This window comes from Protopterus annectens, chromosome 5.part0 (assembly GCF_019279795.1).
Source record: "Protopterus annectens isolate FY-2018-M chromosome 5.part0, PAN1.0, whole genome shotgun sequence".
In the NCBI taxonomy this organism is placed as follows: domain Eukaryota; kingdom Metazoa; phylum Chordata; order Ceratodontiformes; family Protopteridae; genus Protopterus; species Protopterus annectens.
Window position 1 is genome coordinate 1,614,362,442 of NC_056735.1, and position 13,066 is coordinate 1,614,375,507.

General features: G+C 40.5%; 1 protein-coding gene across 3 annotated transcripts in view; it reads left to right on the plus strand.

Moving 5' to 3' along the window:
* Positions 1 to 12,784, plus strand: part of FILIP1L (filamin A interacting protein 1 like) — a 2,033,704-nt gene extending 2,020,920 nt beyond the window's left edge. For all 3 annotated transcript variants that reach the window (XM_044071370.1, XM_044071371.1, XM_044071372.1), the window contains one exon: positions 9,633 to 12,784. In XM_044071370.1, the coding sequence (XP_043927305.1) occupies positions 9,633 to 12,429 (2,797 nt within the window). In that variant the 3' untranslated portion in view covers positions 12,430 to 12,784. The remainder of the gene's footprint in view (positions 1 to 9,632) is intronic.
* Positions 12,785 to 13,066: the final 282 nt, after the last annotated feature.

Below are 13,066 nucleotides of genomic sequence, written 5' to 3' on the forward strand. Positions count from 1 at the left end.
GAAGCCTCTGCAAAACATCTTCCACCACATCCAGAACAGGAGGTATAGCTAAAGGCCTATGCTGGGGTAGAAACAAAAATTCCCTAAGCCTTTTCCTGGAATCAGAGAAATCTTGACTTTCCCATTTAAAATGCTCCCTCATGGAATGAAGAGTCTCTGAAAAGAAAAATCCTCAGGAGGAGAAGCCAAGGAGTAGAATCATCTACATCAGAATCAGAATAAGGAGGATACTCCTGTAAGTCTTCAGCCGAAGACTCAGAAGCCTCCGAACACTGCTCAAAACTCTCAAGCTCAGGTTCCACCCTAGGCCTCTTATCAGGAGGGGGCATAGAACCTCTAATCATAGTAATCAAATCTTCTGCCATTTTAAGCATATGTTTCTTAGGCAGAGACCCTGAAGAACTAGGAGAGACACCCACTGAAGTTAAACCTGGCCTGCCTCTCGAAGAAGCCTTGGAAACAGAAGGGGAGGGCCTAACCACCTTAGGAAGGGAGGGGAGAACAGCTACCTGAGAAGCCCCTTCAGCCTGGCCTACCTCCTGAGAGGACACATCTTGTAACAGTAAAGTCTCTCCCTGAGACTCCAAAGAAACTTCTGGCAGAACCTCCGGCTCCACCGAGCCCTCTAAAGAACCGACGTCCGGGACAGACTGTTCTTCCAACCTAGGCTTTGCTGCTTTGTCCTTGCGCTTTTTTGACGAAGCGGGCGTCGGAGCATCCGACGGCATTTTATAATTACAACACTTCCCAAAAACTAACCTGGCACAGTCTAATCTTCTCTTTATAGTGCGTTTGTTAAATCTAGCACAAGAGCGACATCCAACAATGTCGTGCTCAGGCCCTAAGCAAGGTATACACAAGGTATGGTAATCCCTATGAGGTATCTGTTTCCCACAAGAAATACAGTTATTCACTTTTTCTGACATCCGGTTAAATACTGAGGCAAGAAAAAAACAAAATATTCCCCAACGGGGTACTTAGCCAACTTTGATTCGGTCTGAAACTCCGACTTCAGAAAATTTCAGAACGCCAACCTGCACTCGCAATACTGCTTCTGCATCGGACCATGCGGCAAAAAAGACTGAGGATATGACGTCGGTCATGCGCATTTGTACCCTGACGTCCTGACATCAGAATAATGCGCCTTGACCGACGTCAGCCTTATACTTTGGTATTCGGGCCGACTGGGACAGCGGACTACCCAAGTGTTAGGACTGCAGCAATGTGAGATGAAGAACATCAGCCAATTCAGAAATTCAGCAAATATACTTTGTTTGTTCACAAGGTGAGTTTATATGGTGAATAACATTTTCTAAGTCTGGAAGATAGTTTATATTGCAAGATCTCATCTGCCATATTCATTGCAGATCTGCAATTTTTACTAGTTTCATTATTTCTGCTTCACATTTTGAACAAATACTTCATGACACTAGCAGACCTGCAATTTTTACTAGTTTCATTACTTCTGCTTCACATTTTGAACAAATACTTCATGACACTAATTTAAGTTTATAAAGTCCTGAAAATGTGCGCAAACTGCTTGAAAGGAAATTTTGTAAAACAATTGAAAAGTTTCCTTTTCAGCTGGAAAGAAAACTGCCTACACCTGAAAAATTACAACTAGCATAGCTGTAATATGGTCTGAAGAAATGTCATATAGGTTCATAGGGAGGTACTAGGCTATCTGCCTGAAGGCATTTATAAGCCTAGCCAGAATGTGTTGGCTTTCGCCACCCCCTTAGATTAGTTCCCTGTGAATCTGTCCAGCAGAGCCACTGAAGTGATCCATGCGGTAAACTTTTTGTTTCCCATCCACTGGTCAAGGTTTCTCTTGAAGAGTGTTAGCAAGGAGCTCTGCCTAATGTACACTGGAATCTTGTTCCAAAGCATGGGAAGTCTCTGGGACAGGAATCTATCCCTCCAGCATGTCCTATTTATTGTTGTGGTGAGGTTTAGATCCCTAGAGTGTGTGGCTCGAGGGGATAAGCTTTTCTTTTGGTGGAGCATGTCCATCAGTTCTGGGTTGGACATGGCCTTGTATGTCAGGCAGAGATCACCTCTGAGTAGGCGGTATGCAACCGAGTAAAGCTGGAGTTTCTTCAGTCGAGCTGCATAGGGCATCTGTTTGAGGCCAGTGATCCTCTTGGTGAGGTACTTCTGTGGTCTTTCCAGCTGTTGCAGGTGTCTTGTAAGATACATTCTAAATGGGGCATTGTACTCTATGATGGGTCTGATGAGCAATGAGTAGAGGGACACAATGACCTCTTTTGATCTGGATGTGATGCGAAACCTTTTGTGATAAGGTGGTCCACGTAGAGGGATTTTCTAACCACTTTGGCAATGTGATTATCAAAGGAGAGATTACTTATCTACTTGGGTCCCCAGATCCCTTATTACGTCTTCTGTATTTAGGGGACTACCACCTATGTGGTAGTTTGTGGGTACTTTGTTTTTTCCAGAGGGGATGACTATGCACTTTTTGGCGTTTAGCTTGAGGCCATGATTTTTGACACCAGGTATCAGTCTCAGTGAGACCCTTTTGGAGGATGTCTGTGTTAGCCGGAGAGTCAATTATAGCCTCTAGTTTGCAGTCATCTGCAAACTTGGTTAGCCATAGTCCTCCTGTGCTTGCTTGTACCTCTGAGAAGTATATGCCGAACAGAATGGGTCCTAGGACTGAGCCCTGGAGAACACCACTTGTAATGGTTTAGAGTCAGACCTAGCTCCCGCAACTCTTAACATGTGGGTTCCGTCTGTGAGCCAGTTGGTAACCCATCTTGTGACGTAGGGGTTTATGTTCAGGCTGGTGAGCTTGCCTATAATACCAGAGTGGGGAATGCTGTTGAAGGCCTCTGCAAGGTCTAGGTAGGTGTGTTTACCACCTTTCCCTTGTTTATAGCCTTGGTAACTGTCTCAAAGAAGTCCACCAGGTTTAGGAGGCATGATTTGCCCTTAACAAAGCCGAACTGGTAGGGTCCACTGTTTGGAGGTTCCCAATGTCTCTGTTAATGAGTTCCATGATGGTGCGCTCCATAGCCTTGCAGACCAATCTAGTCAGGCTTATAGGGCGACAGTTCCCGGGGTCTGTTGTGGCTCCACCTTTGTGGAGCGGAATAACCGTTGCCGTGTGCCACTCTATGGGTACGTAATCTGTGGAGAGGCTGATCAAAAATTGCAGGTCTGATTGTGTTCCAGATCAAAGTACTGAACTTCCAAATTACAAGTTACATTCAAAAAATTTAAAGCAGGCTTAGAACTCTTGATAGTTTTCCTTTACATCTATCTGCCCAACATTTTCAACAGTCTCATCTTACGAGGCTTCTTGAACTGAAGTGTGAAAAGGGAAACTCTGGAAAGCACTTGCTAGCTCTGCAACCTTGCTGGCACAGTTTAGGAAATGATGTTCCACAGAAGGCATACCGGATAGTTCAGATAAAAATGTTACAAATTACCCAATTAAAAGGCCTGAAAAAGAATATTAATCAAAAAGAACCATCTGAAATGAACTGCACTTACGTCAATCTGTAATCAGTGACCTTGCAATGAAAACATTTTAAAAGTTCAAGGCTTGACAAACTCTGTGGTTAACAGGTTTTGGCCCTAACTATGCCCCTTGTGACCTGGCTTAGACTAGTGGCCCAAGCTTCACTGAGGCAACCTGGAAGGAAGGGAAGTGATCAGCCAGTACCCAGTTATTCATTCATGCAAGAAAAACCTGGTGCATTCCTACTGCAAGCTTGTCATCTGAGTGAAGGCCTGAAAGCGCATTTCCTGCATTACGGCCTTGGAAAGATTCAGCCCACCAAAAACAGGAAAGCACTTCAGTTGAGCATCACGTACTGTCCTGAAATGGCAAGAATCAAAGGAACAATGCTCCAGCACAGTAATGGACAATTCATGGTTGCCTACATGCCGGGGAGGGAACACAAAAAGGAACAAAACATTCAACAACCTAAGAATGAAAAGAATTGTAGGCTGGGATCACTAAGATAGTTTGGTAGGTACCAGAACACTAGAAGACCTGGCACACAGCATGGTCGTTAAATGGCATATAAAGCCATACAGGAGGGGTGAAATATAGTAGAGAGGAAAAAAACACAGTTTTCATTAATTAGTGCACACAAGGAGAAAATGTACAAAACACTGTCGGAAAGAAGACAATAACACTGAGAAACAAGACAAACCCTGTGTCACTGTAATGGGAATATGAGGAGGTGATGTCAAAGGTCACAAGGAGGATGCAGCACACACACACACAGGAAAACATGATGTTTTATTGGGCCTGTGTTGTCAAACCCAAATTTATCAGGCCACAAATCACAAATAAAGTATCACAGTATTGATTAGCACCATGTTAAATCTGATTTCTTTAGCTCAGCTCTTGGATATCTTTTCACCATCTTCTGTGTAGGTATTTATGAACCTGGCCATAGGGACAGCAAGAAAGTTAAATATGGAGTCTTACTTTCTGAACTACAAGAGCAGTTCTAATATTTGGTTTTCAGCAGCAGACTGGAAGCAGGAACACTTTTTAATTTCTATCATAGTTGGCCTTTCTCCATGACTGTACGCCCATGGATTTAACATATTTAATAAGAGGGGAATGACAGGTCCAAGGGGCCTTACTTGCACCAAAAATTACTTTTCTGTTTATTCGGTACTTACATATTATTGCAACCACATTTCCGCAATGCCATAATTTGTTGTGTTTCTGCGAAAACACCTACGTTTACCTTAAAAGGGGTGTGTAAACAAGTAAGTGTTACTGTGTGTCACAGTGGGTATGAGGCAGCAAGAGGAATAATGTTAAAATTTTGTAATCATCCCTGGTGCGCTTCATGTCTTCTGTAAACTCCACAGTGGCACCCACCTTTAGAAATCCTGCATTCCGGATTACGGATCATAACTCATTGGAGTGCACGGAGTTGGATGTATACTTCCAGTTAAGGAAAAAAGTGTTTCACTGTTTTTAAAGCCAGTAAAGCACTTAATAAGTTTGGTTTCATAGACGGCGGCTAAAAATACCATTACAGAAAAAAAGTCAGGGAGTAATTTCTGTAAACCTCCCCAAAGAGAACCAAGACTTAAGAGTGAATTAACGTACCTTCTGAGAGACCAGACTGTAACAGGGATGTGTGACAACTGATCAGATACCTGCAAAAGGAGCTTTCAAAGTAAGTGAGTCACTTTATCTGAATGAGTCACGTTCCCCACTCTTTGTCTTGTTGGCAACATGGTGACTTTCAGGATTTGTAACATTAAGGACTGAGAAGCAGTAGTCAGGTGTATAGTTCGGGAAAGGACGCTACCAGGGAAGAGGAATTTTTCCATTATTCCTCTTCCTGTGTGAAAAGCAATCTGAAACAATACTACTCAACACTACACACCCTTTGTTAGATTTACAGGCATGGTTTCTTGAAAACTTTATAAATTATGGGGTTTCGGAAATATGGTAGCGATAATACGTATGTACCGTTTATTTTTTCCCAGTATTCCTGGCTACATTACTTTACTGATTTAGAGTTTTTTTTTGTTTTGATGTTGCCAAGTATGAGGCTCCACACTATTTCATCATACAGCCTGTATAGCTATATATTTGTACAAACACACTGTTCAGAAATTGAAGCAATAAAAAAGTGGTAATTTCATTTTTTTCATTTGTGGGACATAGACAGAATAAGTATTTGCTAGTATCCTGAAAAAAAGAAGTGACACTGCAGGAAAGGGTCATGGGAACCAGAGTTCAATAAGCAGCCATATCACTAGAGGAGCAAGGAAGGTAGAGGATGAGTGAAGGGGCTTGGTGTTCTCACCTTTACCGGTGGGTGGGAGAGGTTTCTGTATACTCGGGGAGACCAAGGAAAGAACAACTCATGTTGCATTGGGAAGGACAGGGCTGCTCAGATGGAACGCCCTTTGTTGAATTGAGGGGGCATCCTCCACAGAGAGCCCACTGCATACTTTATCCTGGCACCTTGTCAATGGAGCACACTAGGAACAGAGGAGAAAAATGCAGGAAAAAAAAAAACTTCAAGCCCCGATGGCTGCCTAAATGGTGGCAACACCCAAACGATCCTTGCCCTAGTTATGGGGAAGGAATGGGTAAACTGACTAGGAGAGAGCTGATGACCAACAGACAGTGGAGGCAAAAAGTGGGGAAAAGAAAGATGGGTACACAAAAGGAGGCCTTAATTTCCTTTAATGACATAACTGCATAACAAGGATAAACTGTTCCCTGGTCCTCCACATTACTCTGGTGCAATATCACTAACAGGAGATCCTAACAGACTTAGGCAACAGTTTCTTCCCTTCACTGCCACAAAACCTGTAACACTCTTTCTAGCAATACGTATGTTGCAAAAAGCACTATCAATTGCCCTGGATTCTTTAAAGGTGGTGGAAGAGTCTGAATCATAAATCTACAGTGTCCTCTCTATAATCAAGTCATGGTCATGCTGCCAAGTCCATTCTACCAGCAAACTTCCTGTAAAACCCACTGGATCTCTCACTTCTTCCCACTCTGTTATTCATACTAACCTTATATATTTTCTGCAGTTATGAACTTCCAGATAAACAAATCTGGAATTTAATACTGCCAACTTACCCATGTGCCTGCAGCACATGCTGGTCTGTCTCACATGAAGTTCCATTAGGTTGTCACATTTACCTTCTGTATTATTTAATTTCTCCAAAGTGGCTGTACTGTAAACATCAGAGCTGCAAAGAGCTAGTTATTGGACTATCAGTACATTGATTATTCCAGGCAGCTGCTATGACTTCTGAAATTTTGTCCCCCATACCTGCCAAGCCTGATTATTGTTTAACCTTTCTGTGATGAACAACTGCACTGGACTTCATAAGGGGAACCATTGTTGCCAATTCCTGTGTTTAAATTACCCAAACTACTGCTGCTTAAAAATGGTTTCCTAAATCCCACTAGTGTTCATACAGCATTTGAGAGCACATCTGTCGCACTAGTTCTTAGACTGTTATAACAGGTGGATTGCATGGTTTCTTTACTAAATCCAGCTGTCTATAGCCTTTCTGCAACAAATGATTTGTCCATCAAAAGGAAAGAGCTGGTGACAAGACCATGATTTGGACATAGATATTTTTTGTGATGCTGAGTGGCACTGTGCTAGCTCCATAATCTTATCATTATACATGCTGAGTGTTATAAAATTCAGCTTGTTGGATAAAGCACTTAAGCTATTTGTGCACTAGTTTTTCCATGATTTTGACCTCAGGGCCCAATATGTCCAATATATCCACTTTTATGAATTGGGATTGCTGTAGCAGACTTCCAGATGTGAAGTACTTTTCTACAAAGTTTTTACTGATGTTCCAGATGATAACAGATGCAGCAAGCTTCATTTAATTAGGTGGAAGGTTGTCTGGTCCTGTACTGCATATGAAACTGATTTTCAGAAGTAGCTTGCATACCCTGTTATAGTTAAGTATTTAGTGAAAAAAAGGCTAGATGCTGTGGAGTATCATCATCAGATTCTGTATAGGGTCACTGTTACTAACATGTTTAAAAATGTGGTTGGTAACGCAGTTATTGAAGACCTAAAAAGGGTTTCCCTACATGTCACCAGTGGCAACTTAGTTGAGTTACAATCACCTGAACACAAATAGTCAAATTATCTATTGATTATAGTTTGTATCCTTGATGTGTAGGCATTGTGGAATCCCAGCATTTGTGAGAGTCCACTGTGTGATGTTTTGGGGAGTTTCCCTTTCCCCATTGTTGTGCAACTGTGCAGTTAGTATATAAAAGAAAGAAGACATGCGATGTACTGCAAAAATGCTTACAGAGATCTGTATGGGTTTATCGCAGGTTTTCTCTGGTCATCACCTGTGATCAAACATTAGTCTTCATTTATTTAAGGGAAGCACTGTGATTTCTCAATATCTTTAGCACATCTGTAAGGATTTGCTGCAACATCACCTCATTGGTCATTTAATAATTGATAACTAAAATGTTAGAAATGTTTGGGCAAGATGACAGTGGCATCTATCCCAGCTCTGTGGTACAAAATAATAAAACCATAACTGTGATGCAGATAATCTGTATTTGAGTAGCAGCTTCGGTGAAGGAAGTGCTGAGCAAAGGGGAATGGAAAATGAATGACTACAGCTCAGCCATCCTGGGGGAAGAGCATGGTGATTATAAGCTAGCTTGTCCATTGCTCTGGTGCTATGATGGAGGTGAACAGTATTGAGAACAAGAGGCAGTGTAGAGGAGGGTGTGCTCTTTGACTACCCAAGCCAATGAGGGTACCGCGAGGAAGAGGGGTTGCGGGAGACAAAAAAAAAAGTCTGTGGGGATGAGGACTCCTCTGAAGAACCGAGGGTGAGATCAAGGATTGCTGCTGTCAGGGAGAGGAGGACTCATTCAGTGGGCCCTTCCCATAAAATCCCCGGGCCTGTAGGTCCGATGAGAAACTGCATATTAAGAAGCAGCTGTCTGGCAGGCCAGGCTGCAGTAAAAGCGGACAATCACTAGACCGTTGGGACTAGCAGCCATCTTAGCTGCCTAGATGACAGCTTCCCCAAATGTTTTTTCCTCATTTAAAATTGGTTATGACAGTACCTCCTTGAATATGGGTGATTTTAAGGATGTAAGTGGGTTAAGGACTGGTTAGTATTTGATAAGACAGTGCTTGAGAAAACAAGGTGCTGACTTTAAGCTTTTTATAAGATTGTTCATATGTAGACAGGAATGTGATTTTAATATTTTTTGGCCAGAACTCAAACTTTTTTTACTTGTATTTTTATGTGATATCGCAAGTTGCGTTGCTATTTAATCCATAAGTGATGGTTCATTTATCATCTGCAGAAGTTTCAAGTCAGCTTTAAAGGAAGGAAAGCACTCATAATTTTGGGTTGTATTAAATATTTAAAGTGACTAAAGTGGTCACAGATAGATAGATACATAGAGATATATTAATGTGCTGCTAAAATGCACTTGAAACACATTTTTGCTAATGACACAGGCTCTGTTTCTGTACAAAGTGAAGGTCACCTTCCTGTAATAAGACCTAGCAACTAAACAAGCATGTATCACTTTTGCTTTGTTAATGCATGGTCTGGTGATACCCTACAGTGACACTTCAGGATATGTCTTTACCATTTTATAAAGCTCAATTTATAATCCTCTTAAGACAGTTATCAAAATACAGATTTCAAAACAGTACACAAAGACTGGACAAAGATGCACTTACTAAGATGAGAAGAAAGGTACAAAAAATAATGGTATATACAGTTAGATTTCCTTAATGCTCATAAACAAAGCTTAATGCACTGGGCTACAAACTTAGTTTAAAATCTCAATAAACTTCACCTCCATTAAGTATGACATTAAACAATTCATTAAGCTTCCTTGTGCTGCTGGGTCACATCTCACAATGCCCCCATGGGTCATGGCTTCAACAGAGACAGTTATCCTCAGAAAGCCTGCCTAGTTAAGAAAACAACAGAAAAGAAAGTGCATATACAACAAGGGAAAGTGGTATGCCTAATGAGTACTGATTCCTTTGAGGCTTACTGTGACTTTGTTAATACACACAATGCCAATTGTTTTACTCTCCAGACATTCTTACAATGTGTTCTTTTTTCTTTTATTTTAGATTAAAAAAACTGATAGAACAAGAAAAGGTATACCATGCAAGAAAGGACAAAGACAACAATAAGAAGACCAGCAGGCTAAAGGAGGAACTGATTAAACTGAAGTCATTTACATTAATGATCGTGGATGAGCAGCAACTACTGAATGAACAACTAAATCAGCAAAACCAGAAAATTAAGGAGTTAACAGCCACTGCCAAGGAAGCTCAGGAAAAACTCTTAGCTGCAGAATCAAGAGGTCAGGAAGAAGAACAAAAAGTGCTGAGGCTTGAATTCGACCTCCAGAAACAGGCCAGTAAGTTCTCTCAAGATCAAGAAGCAATGATGGCCAAACTAACCAACGAGGACAGTCAAAATCGACAGCTGCGACTAAAACTGGCGACACTCAGTCGGCAAATTGATGAGCTAGAAGAAACAAACAAGTCTCTCAAAAAAACAGAAGAAGAACTACAGGATCTGAGGGAGAAAATCAACAGAGGAGAATGTGGGAATGCCAGTCTAATGACAGAAGTTGAAGAGCTTAGAAAACGAGTGCTAGAAATGGAAGGGAAAGACGAGGAGTTAATTAAAATGGAAGAGCACTGTAGGGACTTAAATAAGAAATTAGAAAAGGAAGCAACACACAGCAAAAACCTGAAAGTTGAAGTTGACAAACTGAACAAAAGAATCATGGAATTGGAAAAGTTAGAAGATGCTTTCAGCAAAAGTAAACAAGAATGTTCTATATTAAAATGTAATCTTGAAAAAGAAAGAAATGTAACAAAGCAGCTATCAAATGAACTGGATGCTTTAAAAGTAAGAATAAGGGAACTTGAAGCCATTGAAAGCAAATTAGAAAAATCAGAATTTACACTTAAAGAAGACTTAACAAAACTGAAAACATTAACAGTGATGCTGGTTGATGAGAGGAAAAACATGTCAGAGAAAATAAAACAAACAGAGGAAAAGTTACAAAATGTCACTAGCCAATTCCAAGCAGAGCAAAACAAAGTTACATCTGTAACTGAAAAATTAATTGAGGAAAGCAAAAAGGCACTAAAATCAAAAGCAGAACTAGAAGAAAAAATGTACAGTATAACAAAAGATAGAGATGATCTAAAAAGCAAACTCAAAATGGAAGAAGATAAGGGGATTGACCTTTTGTCCAAAGCAAGCATAATGAATAAAAGACTTCAGTCTCTAGAAGCAGTTGAAAAAGAGCTCCTTAAAATTAAAGCCAAGCAAGAAAACATGAAGCCCACCATTTCAATACAGCAAGAAAATAACAAAATAAGAGAATTAACACAAGAGGTTGAAAGACTGAAGTGGAAGCTAAAAGATCCAAAAGCTGTACAGGATGGCATCATGAAAAATGAAGATGCATATGAATCACTAGAACACAAATACATCAATGAACGTGCTCGAGCTAAGCAACTAGCAGAAGACCTTGACATTGTGCAGAAAGAACTAGCTCGGTACCAATTAGCAGAGAAGGCAGAGTCAAATCAGGAGCATATCCTTTTAAGAAAACTCAAGGAGGAAGAAACCAAGTCCAGCCACCTTTCAAGAGAGGTAGACGCCTTGAAGGAGAAAATTCATGAGTACATGGCAACAGATGATTTACTGTGTCGTTTAAGGGGAAACCATGCAGTATTACAGAAAAAACTCGTTCAGCAAGAAAACAAAAACAAAGAGTTAGCAAGAGAAACTGAAAATATCACTGAAGAATTGGAGCGGTACAGACGTTTCAGTAAGAGCTTAAGACCTAATCTAAATGGCAGACGAATCTCTGATCTTCAAGTCTGCTCAAAAGAAGTTCAGACTGATGCTAAAGACAATGAGCCTCCTGACTACAAAAGTCTTGTTCCATTAGAACGTGCAGTGATAAATGGACAAATATATGAAGACAGTGATCAGGAAGATGACAGTCACAGCGAAGAGAAAACACAGACAGTCCAAAGGAAATCACCTTTGCAAAACTCTGTGAACAATAGCAGAAGATCCTGGATTCCGTGGATGAAGGGTAAAGACAGTAGTCCCCAAAATGGAAGAGTTCTTACAAAGTCAAATGGTAATTACGTGCAACCTGGAGATCTTGTTCTAACTCATACACCAGGTCATCCTCTTCATATAAAAGTGACTCCAGACCATGGACACAACTCTGCTACTCTTGAAATTACTAGTCCCACTACTGAAACTCCTCACTCTTATACCAGCACAGCAGTGATCCCAAACTGTGGCACTCCAAAGCAAAGGATCACAATAATTCAAAATGCTCCTTTAACACCAGTTAAATCAAAAGCATCAGATGGCTATTCCACACCAGATCGGGCCATGTCACCCTTTACACTGTCAGCCTACTCTCGGACTAAGACTCCAGATTCATATGGCTCAATCACACCTGAAAGGACAATGTCACCTATACAGATCGTTGCTGTTTCAAGTTCTTCAAACTCACCAGATAGAGTACTTTCTCCAGAGCCAGCAGAAATTAGTGGGAATCATGCAGTCTTTCGAGTACCCCAAGAAAGACAGTCTGGATGGCACCTCCAGAGGTCAAACAGCACTGGTCCCAATGTAATTACTACAGAGGACAACAAAATTCATATTCATTTAGGAAACCCCTACATGCAGACTATTACTAATATTCCAAGAACCATAAGTCCTTCCACTCCAGTACAGGAAAAAAGAACTATATCATTAACTAATGGAACACCTCCTAAACCCAGCAATAAAATCACCAGCAGTATTACAATCACACCAACAGCCAATCCTCTCCCACGTCACTCACAAATTACAGTAAGTAATGCCTATGACTGACACCCCTACCCTACCCTATCAACAGCAGTAACTACAACCCTACCCTTTTTATTTTACCTTTGCAAGAATCACTGACAAACCTCTTTTGTTGCTGGGAGAAGTTTGTGCATGACCCTATTCATCAACAAATGGAACAATCATTTATGTTTCGCCTATTTAGTACTATTGTGTGCACTTACTGTATACATTTTACATTTAAATACATGTACTGAAACTATGTAGTCTGCGCACCTGTGTAGATGTAAAATTATGTATTTCATATACCATATCATGCCATATTGTGACTGCTAAATGTTTTGAAAAAGTTTTTAACACTAAAATCACAGTAAATGATGGATTTACTGTTTTCTTATTATTTGCAATGTTTCATTTGATCCTTCTGCATGCAAAACTTAAAGGAATTGGTAAGTAGACTTTTTTTTCTTAATCAAAAATTCTGTAAAGAGTAAATTTTCAACACAAACTTCTATCAAAAATAGGGAGCCACAAATCAGAAAATGAGAAATGGTTTTCATTAAATACCAGGCATACAAATTAAAACACAGAAGGAAAACAGTAAGGCTGGCAGTATACACTTACACATATTAGTACTAACAGCTGAACCTAGACCAAGATGACTGCAATGATGCAGTCCTAC